We start from the raw sequence: 13,708 nt of genomic DNA, 5'->3' as shown, positions 1-13,708 counted from the left end.
GATAGAGTAACCACTCTCTATATAAGAAGCCTTGGGCTCCATCCCTAGCACCGTGTAAAGCAGCATGGCTTTGTACACCTTCAATCCCAGACCTTGGGAGGTGGAGCCAGGGGAATCAGTTCACATTTACTCTTGGTACTTAAGGAGTTTGAGGCAAGCCTGGAAAACAAACAAAAAAATTTTAATTTTTAGAATTTTAAATTTTATTTTACATGAGTGTTTTGTCTGCACCACGTGGGCTCTTGCAGTTTGATGAAGTAAGAAGGGTCAGGTCTCCTGGAACTGGAGTTATTAGACACCATGTGAGTCCTGAGACTCAAACTCATATCCTCAACAAGAACAAGTGATTTTAACCGCTGAGACATCTCTCCAGCCCCCAAAAGTAAAAGGAATAAAACTATGGTTACACTAATCTTGTTATGAACCACTCGACAGAGGGAAACATTGAGGTTGAGAGAGGTTAAATATGTCAGGAGTCACAGTCCTAGAAAGGGGAGATGGGAATAGAACTCAGCTGCTGAGGTTTTCCTGTTAACACAGAATGCATAGAAAATGTTTTCTACCTCTAGTTAGGAAAGAGAGGCTCTGATGGGACTTAATGCCTCTTCCCGCTCCTCTGGGCTCTAGCTCAGGACCACAGACTTGCACTCCCAGATCCCTACCACCCCTCTCCTACCATACTACCAGGTCCCATCCTCTCAACTCCCTGCCCACCTCTGACGCCTCTTGAGGTGGCCCCGCCCCTGCCAGACCCCACCTCCGCCTGCAAGGCTCGCCCACTCAGCTAGGACTTTTGTGGCGTCCAAGCCTCCGACAGGCCACGCCCATCTCCTGGCTCCGTTGGCGGCGCCCACACCCGTAAGACCACGCCCACCGCCGGGCGCCAACTCTCAAGGCGCCCCGCCCCTTCTAGGCCCCACCCGCTCACCTCGCCTAGTCTTCTGCGGCCTCGCCCCCTCCGCCTGGGCGGAGCCGGCGCGGGATCCGGGTGTCAGTGTTGGCAGCGCCGGCAGCTGTGGGGCGAGGGTCGCAGCCCTGTGCGGGGCCGTAGCAACTTCGTGGGCGGATCCTGGTGTGCAAGGCGGGACCCGAGGTGAGCCCAGGAGCGAGTGCACCTGCCAACCCGCTGATACGCGCGTGCACTATGACAGGGTTGAACTGGGGTCCGCGCGAGCCTGGGTCCCGCACCCCCTGTCAGTGCTGCTGGCTCTTCTGGGTTCCCCGCACCCGGCAAGCTCTGCGAACGGTGGCGGGGTGGGCGAGAAGCCCAGCTTGGGGCCGAGCGACGGCGCCATATGGTGATGGGGGAGGCACTTGCTGGTGCACGCAGTGCAGTGACTGTTCGGGTGCCAACCTTGAGGGCTAGGGGACCCCTAGATGGCCCAGAAGAGAAGCCGTGGTGGGGCGGGGGCCAGCCTGGAGGCCCTGCCCGACGGACGCCTCAAACCCGTTCTCCCGGAACACAGGGTGGGGTTGGCTGCGTTCTCCTTAGAAATGCACGGAGTAGAGAAACAGAAAACACCGAAGGCCATTGAGAAATACTTTTGCTTGGGCTTCGGAGAGCAGCTCTAAGCTAGACAGCTGGAGAAAGCAAAGTGGGGGCGGGGGTGGGGGAGAGCTTGGAAGAACACCCTAGATTTGGATAAAACAGAATGCTGGAGTGTGGGAAGATATAAACAGGAGGATATGGGGTGGTGGGTTTTGCAGTCATTAAGTGGCTAGGATAATTCTCTTGGATTTGATGACTTTCAGTCCTGTCTTTGTGGACCATGGCTGGGGTGAGTCAGCTTTGGCCAAGAGGGAGCCAGGCCCGGCCCCTTTGACAAATAAAATGGTAGATACCCACTTGGGAGCCTAACTGGGCCTTTAAACCTTATGTTATATATATAGAAATTACCCTCACCCTGGGAGACAGGGAAAGGGTTACAGTGGATTTGGAGAGGACAGGACAGCACCCCAGAGGCAAGCACCAGCTAAATTCAACATCCAAGCCTTGATGGAAGGGGCTCTGTCTAGCTGGCAGTCACACACACACCTACACACCTGGCCATACCAGCTGCTTGCACTGGGCAAAGTCCAGCTTGCAGCCCGTGCAACTTCCTCACCACCACGGCCCCCCAGCCCCAACTGGCCCTGAGTTTTCACCTGTTACCTGGTCCTGCACCTGAAGGGAGAAGATCTGAACCTTCCACTATAAAGGTTCCATATTTCTTTCCTTTTTCTCTTTCTCTCTCTCTGTCCCTCTCTCTTTCTTTTTTCCTTCCTTCCTTCCTTCCTCCCTTCCTTTCTTTCTGAGACAAGTTCTCATATAACCCACCCCAGTTTGGTAAGGAACTTCCAATGTAACGCAGGATGGCTTTGAACGCCTGGTACTCTGTTTCCACTCTGTAGTGCTGAAATTACAGGTGTGCACATCACACCTGGTTTGCTGGGTGCTGGGGCTGAAAACGCAGGTGAGTGCTCTACTCCCCAGCCCTCAGCCTCACCTTTGTGTAAAGATTAAATAGCAACCACAGCCCTCTCACTGTGGTGTTTCTTTCTTATGCACAGCTGTGTCTCTTCAGAGACCCATGCCTGGTGCAGAGACTCAGCAGAAGTTTGTTGATGAATACCACAAGGATCATTAAGAAGGGCACAGTGGTGCACACCTGTAATCCACAGCTCCAGAGGCAGGGATCCACCACATGGGGAGTTTGAGGTCAGCCTGAGCTACCTGAGATCTTTCCTTAAAGAATAAAAGTGGAAAAAATGAGAAGGAGTAGAGAGATGGCTCAGCTGCTAAGAGCAGTTCTTTCAGACAACCTGACTTAGATTCTCAGAGCCCAGGTCAGGCAGTTTACAGCTGCCTCTAACTACAGCCCCGAGGTGGAGCCACGTCCCTGTCAACCCCATACACCAGTCACATATGCAGCCTTAGTCTTACTCCAGAGTGAGACCTTGTCTCAATAAATAAATAAAAATAAATAAAACTTTAAAACTAGGGCTAGGGGATGGCTTTGCAGGAAAAGGCACTTGCTGCCCAGCCTGATGACCTGCGTTTGATCCCAGATCCACGTGTCGGAAGATGTGATTCTTGAAACCAATGGACCCATAGACTCACCCTTACGGAAGCTGCCCTCTTACAGGAGTCCCCTCTTTGACATCAGGATTTCTGGTCTCCCCTCCAAGCAGATCCCACTGAGATGGCATCCGCTAGTGAGCCCCCTGCCAGCCCAAGAGACGCTGCTGACCAGAACTTTGACTACATGTTCAAACTGCTCTTGATCGGGAACAGCAGCGTGGGCAAGACATCCTTCCTGTTCCGCTATGCCGATGACTCCTTCACCCCTGCCTTCGTGAGCACAGTGGGCATCGACTTCAAGGTCAAGACGGTCTACCGACATGACAAGAGGATCAAGCTGCAGATTTGGGTGGGCTGAGTAGTCATGTGGGGAGTGGGAGGGCAGTCAGTAGAAAACCCCAGCACACACACACACAGAACAGCTTGGGGCCGGGAGGCGTCTTTTATCCCTGAGGGAAGTCCACCAGGGTGTGGGAGCATACCTCCCCAGAGCATCCTGGGGAGGCACAAGGTGGACAGAAGGTACTTCTTGGAAGTATCAGTGACTAGTGAGGTATCATTTGGGAACCATCTTGACTCCCATGGGGCTGCCAGGCTCAGTGCTACATCCTGTCCCTAGTCCGGTTGTTGATATCATTACGGTGACAAAGGGACCAGAAGCAGATCAAGATGATGGCCCGAGGCCCAGATGGCTCTTCTTTGTGACTGTTACATGGGTTCTCGGAAACCAGGTTAGGAAGCTCATAGATGAGGGACAGCCCTGCACAGTGGAGTCCGTCCAGGGAAGAGCTGAGTCAGAACTGAGTTTTCAAGATGGGACACGGGGGCTGGTGCTACACGGCCGGCAATGCGCATCAGACTGGGCCATGAGGGAACACCAGTATTCCTCCAATCAGATTGGACTGTGAGGGCAGGGCCATACCTCTCTGTCACACTAGGCCTGTGAAGGGAACACCACTCTTCTCCTATCAGATTGGGCCGCAAGAGTAGACCTGTGTCCCTTTCAGGGTCCCGCAGAGTCAGGTGGGGAGCAGGTGGCCCCTACCTAGCTGACTGACTGCTGTTTGCCCAGGACACAGCAGGCCAGGAGCGCTACCGGACAATCACCACGGCCTACTATCGCGGAGCTATGGGTTTCCTGCTCATGTATGACATCGCCAACCAGGAGTCCTTCACCGCGGTGCAGGACTGGTAAGCACTGGCCAACCACTGACATGCCACGCGTGGGCTTTCATTCTCCCCCTCCCGATCCTAACCTCACTCTCAATGTCTACAACTCTCCAGGGCTACGCAGATCAAAACCTATTCCTGGGACAATGCCCAGGTAATCCTCGTGGGGAACAAGTGTGACCTGGAAGACGAACGGGTCGTACCTGCTGAGGATGGCCGGAGGCTCGCCGATGATCTTGGTTAGTGCCCAACCTCCTAGCTCCATACCCTGTCTTCACCCTTGAATCCCAGTCCCACAGTGGTTACATGAGGATCTCGGGGCAGAGGGATACCAATGTGTTGGGGCTAGGGAGATGGCTTAGTGAGTAAGGGAGTAAGAATGCTTCTGTTGTACAAACATGAGGCTCTGGTTTAGAGTCCCCAGCACCAGCATAAAACACACACACACTCTCGAGCACACACATGCACACGCACACCTCCATGCCTGTAACCCCTGCACTGTGGAGGACTGGGATGAGAATCACTGGTACTTGCTGGCTGCCCTGGTAGCTTTAGGTACAGTGAGAGACCCTGTCTCAATGGAGTGTGCCTCCAGTAGAGACTCATATACCTGCACACAGATGTGCACATACACCAAACACATACTCCAAGATAGCCCATAGACATACCCATATATAAGCTGTGTTTTGGGGGATATATACCCCTTCCTGGGAACCTAGCTGTTTGACCTTGGAGACCTCTTATTTTTCTTTTTAACTTCTATAACAGATATTAACATGCCATAGTTTTTGTTTTTGTTGTTGTTTTGAGACAGGGTCTCACTGTTTTATATTGGCATGGAACTCAGTTATGTAGGCAAGGCTAGCCTCAACATCACAAGGGACCCACTTGCCTCTGCCTCCCAAATGCTGGGATTAAAGGCTTGTACTTACATGCCCAGCATCTACTACCTATCTTCTATGCATTCTGGAACTGGAGTGAAGTGATTCTGGTTTTTTGTTTGTTTGTTTGTTTGTTTGGTTGGTTGGTTGGTTGGTTGGGTTAGTTTGGTTTGGTTTGGTCTGGGGAGCTGAACCCGGGGCTGCCTTCACATTAAACAGACACCCTACCACTGAGCAACACCACCAACCTAGGCTTGTCATTGTTTGTTTGTTTGGACAGTCTCACTAGCCACACTGAACTGTGAACTCCTGACCCCTCTGTCTTAACCTCCCAGATTGCTGGAACTGCAGGCTTCCCCTTCATGCAGGATATCGATTTGTTGTAAGATTCCCTGTGAAGATCCACGTGTAGTGGCTCTCACCTAAATTATACCTAAATGCTTCAGGAACTTGCAACCAAATTGCAGGTAACCTTCACCTCGGGATACATAATGAAACATTCTCTTAAGCAGACAAACAAGGGCTGGAGAGATGGCTAGGCAGTTAAGAATATTTCCTTTTATTGCAAAGGACCTAAGTTTGATTCCCAGCACCTATGTGACAACTAACAACTGTTTGCACATATATGCAGTCAGGCACACATACATATGCATAAAATAAATCTTAAAAATTAAAATAAATTAATAAACAAGAATCCCAAACTGTTGTAGGGTATAGCTCAGTTGGTAGCATGCTCACCTAGTATGCATGAGGCCTTAGGATTCCATCTCCAGTAACACACACAACAAGGTATTGTGGTATATGCCTCTCATCCAGGAAGCAGAGGCAGAGGCAGGAGGATCAGGTTCAAAGTCAGCCTAAACACATAATGAGTTCCAGGCTACACAGGGCTCCATGAGACCCTGTTAGAACCAAAGAAAAGACACTTAGAAGGCATAGGTTCAAGGCCGACCTGGGTTGCATTGCAAGTTCTAGATCTGGCAAAGCTATAATAGTGAGACTCTCTTCAAAAGAAAAGAGCACGCCGGGCACGTAGTGGCACATGCCTTTAGTCCCAGCACTCAGGAGACAGAGGCAAGCGGATTTCTGAGTTTGAGGCCAGCCTGGTCTACAAAGTGAGTTCCAGGACAGCCAGGGTTATACAGAGAAACCCTGTCTCTAACCCTCCCCCCAAAAAAACAAAAAACAAACAAACAAACAAACAAAACCATAACAAAAAGAGAAGTCCAACAAACAGAAGTAATAAGAAGTGTGAGGGGAGGTTGGCACATTGATAATAAAACACCAAATTTCCCTGAGGAGATAGTAGAGCAGCACAGATTTCACCAGGCATGTAAGAGCTGAGTTCATGCACCCCATAATATTCACCATTCAGTCACTCAGTGAGTGGCTCCCAAGCACTTAATCAGGGCTGGAGCTTAATAGAACACCTGCCCAGAACCACACAGTGAGGGGCTGGGGGCATGGCTCAGTGGTAGAGAGAGCCTCTGTCTAGAATCCCCCAGGGCTGGCTCCCTGTCTTGCCCTGGTTTCTAATCCTGCACTGAACAATACCCCAATGTCTTCTCCATCCATGCTTTATACCAGGGACCAAGACTTACAGGAAGAGTCATTCCTCCTTGGGCTGGTCCATTCTAGCAGCAGAGATGACTATGAAGTGGAAATCATACGCTCACCTAATCAGGATTACTGTCAACTCTAGAAATCAGACGGCCGTTCTCATGCTAAGCATCTTCCCCGCCAGCTCCAGCTTCCCATTATGTCCTTTCTGAGCTGGAGGATGAGAGATGGCCTCGATATAGCCCAGGCTGGCTCTGACATCAGAAGTCTCCATGTTTGACCTCTATGCTGCAGGAATTATGGGTGTGCACGATGCCCTAAGGGTATTAGATTTGTATGTGCACGTGCATACAAGTAGAGGCCAGAGGACATCAGGTGTCATTTTTAGGGAGCATCCACCCTTTCTTTGAGACCACTTACCTGGAACTCCACAAGTAGGTTAGGCAAATTTAGATCCAGCAAGATCCAGGAATCCACCAGCCTCCAATCCCAAAGCAGTATTGCAAGCATATTCTGCCACACCCAGCTTTTAAAACAGTGGAGGGAGAGGTATGGGGATCTGAACCCAGGCCTCATTCTTGCAAGGAGGCTCTTTACCATCTGGGCATCATCTCCAGTAGCCCCATAACACTGCTCTAAGTTACCAGTTTTATCTCCCCGCCCCACCCCCAGGGGTTTAGAGACAATGTTTATTGTGTAGCCCTGGCTGGCCTAGAACTCCCTCTGTAGACAGGGCTGGCCTTGATCTCACAGAGATCCACCTGCCTTTGCCTCCTGAATGCTGGGATTAAAGGTGTGTAGCACTACTGCCTGGCTTCTCTTCTTTAAATGTACATGGGTGGGTGCCTTGCCTGCATATATATTAGTGCATCCTGTACTTATGAGTCAGGCACCCTGGAACTAGAGTTACAGAGAGTTGTGAGGTACAAAGAGGTGCTGGGACTTGAACCAAGGCCCCCTAGAAGAACACCCAGTGCTCTTAATGGCTGATCCATCATCTCTCAAGCCCCATTATTTATTTAGTGTCTTTCGGTGACACATTCCCCATACATGTGTGTGCCCGCACACACACACACCTGTGGAGGTCTTGTAAATTTGGGGGATTAAACTCAAATCATCAGACTTAATAACAAATACCTGAGCTGTCTGTTTTCTGAAGACTCTTAGCTGGGCATGGTGTAGCCTGTAATCACTGCACTCTGACAGCTGAGACAGGAGGATTGCTGAGTTGGAGGTTCTATGAACTCTTTCAACATTGCTCATGGTGAAATTTTGTCTCAGAACTTTAAAATGGTTGACAGAGGCTGGGAAGGATCTACATTCAAACAATCAGGCATGGCCATATGCACGTGTCATCCCAAGGGGCTTATGGGTGGCCAGCCAAGCCTGCTTGATGAGTTTTAAGCCACTGAGAGACCCTGTCTTGGAAAAATGGTGATGGCAGCTGAGGGACAACGCACTCATGCACACATGTGCACCCCACATACACAAGTGCATACACACACATGTGCAAACACACATGTGTACCCACATACACATGTGCATACACACACGTGCACCTCACACACATGTGTGCATCTACACACATGCACCCACATACACATGCATCCACATATATATACACACACACACACACATATGCACACGCCCACCCATAGCAGATCAGGCAGGAGTGAGCTCAGAGTACAGGTTTGAACAACTCCACTTTCTAGGCCCAGTCCTTTGGGACTCACATGACCGTCGACACTGTCCTCGCCTTCTTCCCATCCAGGTTTTGAGTTCTTTGAGGCCAGCGCCAAGGAGAATATCAATGTGAAGCAGGTGTTCGAGCGCCTGGTGGACATCATCTGTGACAAGATGAATGAATCCCTGGAACCCAGCTCCAGCCCAGGCAGCAATGGAAAAGGCCCAGCCCTTGGGGATACCCCACCCCCACAGCCGAGCAGCTGCAGCTGTTAGGTTCAGCCCCTTACCTCCCCACACCTGTCCCTTCTTGCCTCTTCAAGGACAGCAGCTAAGGTGTGAGCTATGGGGACTGTCTCTCAGCTCAGGGCACCCTTGCCTCTGGGCCACTTCCCACTCCTCTTGCACAAGTTCATGTCCCTTTCTCTCCATGTCAGAATGCTCAGACACTCCTGGTTAGAGCCCACACACCCCGGGCTCTGCTCAGCATTGTCTGAGGGGTTGGGGTACCCACACAGGTGCTTGCTGCTTCCCACGGCATTTTGATGGAGGTAGCTGTGGCGGCATTGCCTTCCCTGAGTGAGAGAGGGGATGTTCATGCCTTCTGCCTTAGAACCATTTCCCAGGTCTACTCTTCATATCGCTGGCTGAAGTTGTCACCTGGCGTGGGTTGCTGTCCAACTTAGTCCTGGCAGCCTCTCTATCTCAGGTCCACCAGTTTGGCCTTGAAACCTGCCTGTGAACTGACTGCTAGCCAAGGACACAGGCAGGGCTGCAGTCTCCATCCTCTGCCTCCCTGGCGTCTACCGGAAGGGAAAACCTGTTTTCTGGTTAAAGAAGGGACAGAGTTGGAGCTACCCCTGGCACCGGGAACTCTCCAAAGTGCCTTCCCAGCTTCCCCTGAGTCTATCCACTCAGTGTGGGTTAATCTACTCCCAGAATTAAATTTTGGAGTATTCCAGGGCCTGTCACATGGGGCTGAGAATCGCCCACCCTAGCAGTCCAGCTTTCTGTCAGTTCACCTCAGAGCCAGGGAACTGAGGCCGCCTGCCCAGGCTCCCATCTGTCTGCCTGGTGGTGGCTTAGGCAAGAGCTTTACAAACCTTACATCCTGTGTAGAAACGGAAGTGGAGAAAGCAGCCCACAGAGGGTGTGCCCTTGCTGGTCAGTTTCTTATGACAGGATTTGGGCTTCTCCACATGAGGACTCTTGTGTAGACCCAGTGTCAGCATCATGGCCGTTGCCCAGGGACACTGGGGCTGTGGGGAAGGACTGGGGGAAGGCACTAGTGGGCAACCCAGTCCGTCATGGGAGCAGGAGTCCTTCCTGTGAATTAGGGATGGGCTGTGGGTTGTGACTGCTTTCTCTACAAAGCTTGAGACGTAGCCCCTAGGACCCTGGGTTCTATTTCTATTCACTGACCAGACTCCCCTAAACACTATCTGACATTTCATGGTCCAGGTGACAGATGCTCTGTGTCACACACCCCTGACTCTGTATGGGGGGTGGAGTGTACTCCTTCAGCCCCCACAGCCAGAATCACTTCTGCAGCCTTCCTGAGCTCAGCACCCTCCCTGACTGTGTATGACCTACAGTGCCTGGTTCAGATGTATTTCTAGCCCTGCCAGTGGCTGTCTTTGTACAGATTGGACAAGCAGAGTGAAGGTGTCTAAACACTTAGAGGAAAGACTCAATTTTTTAAAATGTTGCTTTATCATTAAATAGTCAAAACGGTGCAAATTATGTTCTTAAGATTCAGCAACCTGCAGGGCGTTGTGGTGGTGAAAATTTTTGATCCCAGCATTCTGGAGGCAGAGGCAGGTGGATCTCTGAGTTCGAGACCAGCCTGATCTACAGAGCAAGTTCCAGGATAGCCAGGGCTACACAGAGAAACCCTGTTTTGAAAAACAGAGAGAAGGAGAGAGAGAGCAAGAGAGAATGATGCAGCTAGTCTGGAAGGAACCTGGAACTAGCTCTCTCGCTAGCATTTGCCTACTGTTTTGCACAGGGTCCTGGCTTGAAGACCCAGCACTGCACAAACTAGGCACGTGCTCCAGGGATGTCATTCTAGTAGAGGCAGGAGGATCGGAAGTTTGGAGTCACCTTTGAGTACTACCTAGGAAGTTTGAGGCTAGCCTGGAGCTATAAGAGGCTGACACGGGGCGGGGGTGGGAGGAAGGCCTGTCAAAGACTCTATGGACCAGTCCATTCCCAAGCAGAGTCGTGGAGATCCTGCCCGTAGTTAGCTAAGACCGGTCCTGACGTTTTGTGTCAACTAAATCGCGTCTGACTGTATCTTGGACTTAGTCTCGGCTTCCTGTTGCTAGAAGAGGCTCCTTCACTTCTACTCTGAACACCCACAGAGGAAGCCACCCTGTGGTTTTCTTACAACTGGGGATTTGGCTGGTGGAATGGCTCATCTGAAGACACTGCCACCAAGCCTGATGACCTGAGTTAGACCTCGGGATCCATGAGGTAGAAGAAGAGAAATGAGCCCTTTAAGCCACCATCTCCCCTCCACGGTGAGCAAGGGTGTGTGCACAGTCAGTGTCAGACAAAAAAAAAAAAAAAATAACCCTACTGTGGAAACTGAATAATGTGGAAACCTCCTTGTTTCTTCCTCCCATGAAAGGTGATTTGAACCTTTTGATTCTTCCATTAGGTTTTACGGAGGATGGGTGAGGGGTCACTAAGTGAACAGGAGCTGGCCGTCTGTGCAGATGGCCGAGAGGGACGGGAGCCTGATGGGTTTATAAACAGAAGCCATGGGCATGGGGAATGCTTCTCTGCAGGAGACTCAGGAGTAGTTAGCCTCCAGAGCTTTATCCCCCTGTCCTCCCAGGGAGGAGTGGCCATGGCTTTGGTTTTGCTTGTTCTTATTTATGGGTCTCATGCTGTAGACCAGGCTGGTCCTGAACTCACAAAGATCCACCTGCCTGTGCCTCCTAGTGCTGGAATTAGAGGCATACATCATTATGTCTGGCTGACGTTCTTGCCTGCTACATGGTGCAGTTATAGGTTGCACCACCATACTCTGATGCAGTGCTAGGGATGGAGCCCAGGACTTCCTGCATGCTAGGCAAACATTCTACCAACTGGGCCTTGGCCCCGTCCTGGTCTCTGTTTCCGTGTGCTGATTCTGCTCCTGGCTCCACGCTAGCAATTCTGAAGCAACAGTGAATCAACTCTGGTCTGGCACTGCCTATTCTCCCTGTTCTCCAGTCCAGGAAAAAATGTATAATAAAATAAAGGAAGCCATCATGCCTGTGCATTGTATATTGCTTAATTTCACTGCAAAGCTAACTGTTGTTTGTGGTGAAGAGTCTTCAGCAGGTTTGGGGTTGTCTCTACTTAGGCCCCCGCCACTGCCTTGGCTGTAGAAAGTTTCATTTGTGAAGACAGCTCGGTGGGTATTTATTTGCCTCCAAGTCTACTGACCCAAGTTTGATTCCTGGAACCCGCAGAACTAGAAGTCAGATTTCTACAAGTTGTCCTCCTGTCTTAGGGTTTCTATTGCTTCAATAAAACACCAAGATCAAAAAGTTGAAGAGGAATGGGTTTATTTGGCTTACACCTCCATATTGTAGTCCATCACTGAAAGAAGTCAGGACAGGAACTCAAAAAGGGCAGGAACTTGGAGGGGGAACTGATGCAGAGGCCATGGAAAGGTGCTGCTTACTGGATTGCTCCTCATGGCTTGCTCAGGCTGCTTTCTTTTAGAATCCAGGTCGACAGCTGAGGGATGACCCCACCCACAGTGAGCTGGGCCCTTCCCCATCATTAAGAAAATGCTCTACAGGCCTGCCTATTACCTGATCTTATGGAGGCATGGTCTCAATTGAGGTTCCCTCCTTACAGACGAGTCTAACTTGTGTCAAGTTGACATCAATCTAGCCAGGACACCTCTGACCTCTACATATATGTTGTGGTACATTTGCCCAACCCGCCCTCAAAGATAAATGTATCAAACACCTTTTAAAAGATGTTTGTTTTTATGATGGTTTTGCTCACATGTATTTATGTGTATCGCTTGCATGCCTGATGCCCACAGAAGTCAGAAGAGGCCATCCAGCTACTGTCGATCAGGAGTCACGGATGGTTGTAAGGTGATATGTGAGTGCTAGGAATTGACTCCAGGTCCTCTGCAAGCGCAGCAAGTGCGCATCTGGAGAAATGGTGTCGCAGTGAAGAACATTGATTGCTCTTGGAGAAGACCCATGATCACTTCCTAGCATCCACAGCTCCAGTTCTGTTTCTTCCCATCTCCAGAGGCATCAAGAATGTACATGGTGCACACACATACATGCAGGCAAGACATGGTGCACACACATACATGCAGGCAAGACATTCATACACAAAATGAAATACACATTCAACAACAACAACAAAAGAATAAGTGTGCCAGGCAGTGGTGGCACACGCCTTTAATCCCAGCACTTGTGAGGCAGAGACAGGCAGATCTCTGAGTTTGAGGTCAGCCTGGTCTACAGAATGAGTTCCTAGACAACCAGGGCTACACAGAGAAACCCTGTCTCAAAAAAAAAAAAAAAAAAAAAAAGGGAAAGGAAAGGAAAAAAGCAAGCAAGGGAGCAGGCTGAGCAAGTCATGAGGAGCAAGCAAGTAAGCATCCCTCCATGGCCTCTGCTTCAAGGTCTTAAATTCCAGCCACATGGAAAGTTACAGATCCTTCTGATCTCAGCACAGACCATGCTTGAGTGGGACAAAATGACACCAAGCAACATCATGTGCCTGGGGACTGGGGGGAGGTTAAGACAAGGTCCAGGGTCTAGAGAGATGGCTCAGCAGTTAAGAGCACTGACTGCTCTTCCAAGGGTCCTGAGTTCAAATCCCAGCAACCACATGATGGCTCAAAACCATTCATAATGAGATCTGATGCCCTCTTCTGGTGCATCTGAAGACAGCTACAGTGTACTTAGATATAATAATAATAATAATAATAATAATAATAATAATAATAATAATAATAATAATAAAGACAAGATCCAGACCACAATGCTCCTGTCCACAGTTACAGTTTGTGCTCAGCTATATGGACTCAAATTCTTGGTTTGAAACCATGGAATTTCTTCTTCTGTCCCTTTGCTATTTTGGGCCTACCTACCTAGGCCATAAGTACCATGTCGTCTATATCCATATTACCCGATCTAAGGTGGGTTTGTTTGTTTGTTTGTTTGTTTGTTTGAATGGGTGAAACTGCCCACATTTAATCTGTATTATATGGATCCCTGACAATGACTGGACTCACTTCACCATGGAGCTGAGCTCATAAGCAGAAACTGACCATGTGTTTTGTTAATGTCACCATAAAAAAGACGGTGTACGTCACCCGACT

The 13,708-nt window shown here is 50.0% G+C and overlaps 1 protein-coding gene across 4 annotated transcripts; it reads left to right on the top strand.

Annotated features, from left to right (window-relative positions):
* The first annotated feature begins 915 nt into the window (after positions 1 to 915).
* Rab3d (RAB3D, member RAS oncogene family) lies at positions 916 to 11,624 on the top strand. Of its 4 annotated transcripts, none has more exons than XM_011242422.3 (5): positions 916 to 1,093; positions 3,169 to 3,410; positions 4,134 to 4,252; positions 4,346 to 4,470; positions 8,444 to 11,624. In XM_011242422.3, the coding sequence occupies exons 2-5, from the start codon at positions 3,183 to 3,185 to the stop codon at positions 8,629 to 8,631; spliced, it is 660 nt and encodes a 219-aa protein (XP_011240724.1). In that variant the 5' UTR covers positions 916 to 1,093; positions 3,169 to 3,182; the 3' UTR covers positions 8,632 to 11,624. The 4 variants fall into 4 exon arrangements, with proteins under 4 accessions (XP_011240724.1, NP_001311460.1, NP_114080.2 ...); NM_001324531.1 differs by having other exon boundaries at positions 932 to 1,093; positions 3,172 to 3,410; positions 8,444 to 11,623; NM_031874.5 differs by having other exon boundaries at positions 932 to 1,093; positions 3,049 to 3,410; positions 8,444 to 11,623.
* The last annotated feature ends 2,084 nt before the right edge of the window (positions 11,625 to 13,708 follow it).

Source organism: Mus musculus, chromosome 9 (genome assembly GCF_000001635.26).
Source record: "Mus musculus strain C57BL/6J chromosome 9, GRCm38.p6 C57BL/6J".
In the NCBI taxonomy this organism is placed as follows: Eukaryota; Metazoa; Chordata; class Mammalia; order Rodentia; family Muridae; genus Mus; species Mus musculus.
The sequence above is the reverse complement of the archived record's forward strand: the minus strand, read 5'-3'. Positions and strand labels throughout refer to the sequence as shown.

Bases quoted from the DNA above. Each gene is read 5' to 3' on its own strand.
- Rab3d (XM_011242422.3), top strand. From the start codon at position 3,183: ATGGCATCCGCTAGTGAGCCCCCTGCCAGCCCAAGAGACGCTGCTGAC. The intron at 3,411-4,133 runs GTGGGCTGAGTA...CTGTTTGCCCAG, and splicing joins GGATCAAGCTGCAGATTTGG to GACACAGCAGGCCAGGAGCG. The intron at 4,253-4,345 runs GTAAGCACTGGC...ACAACTCTCCAG, and splicing joins TTCACCGCGGTGCAGGACTG to GGCTACGCAGATCAAAACCT.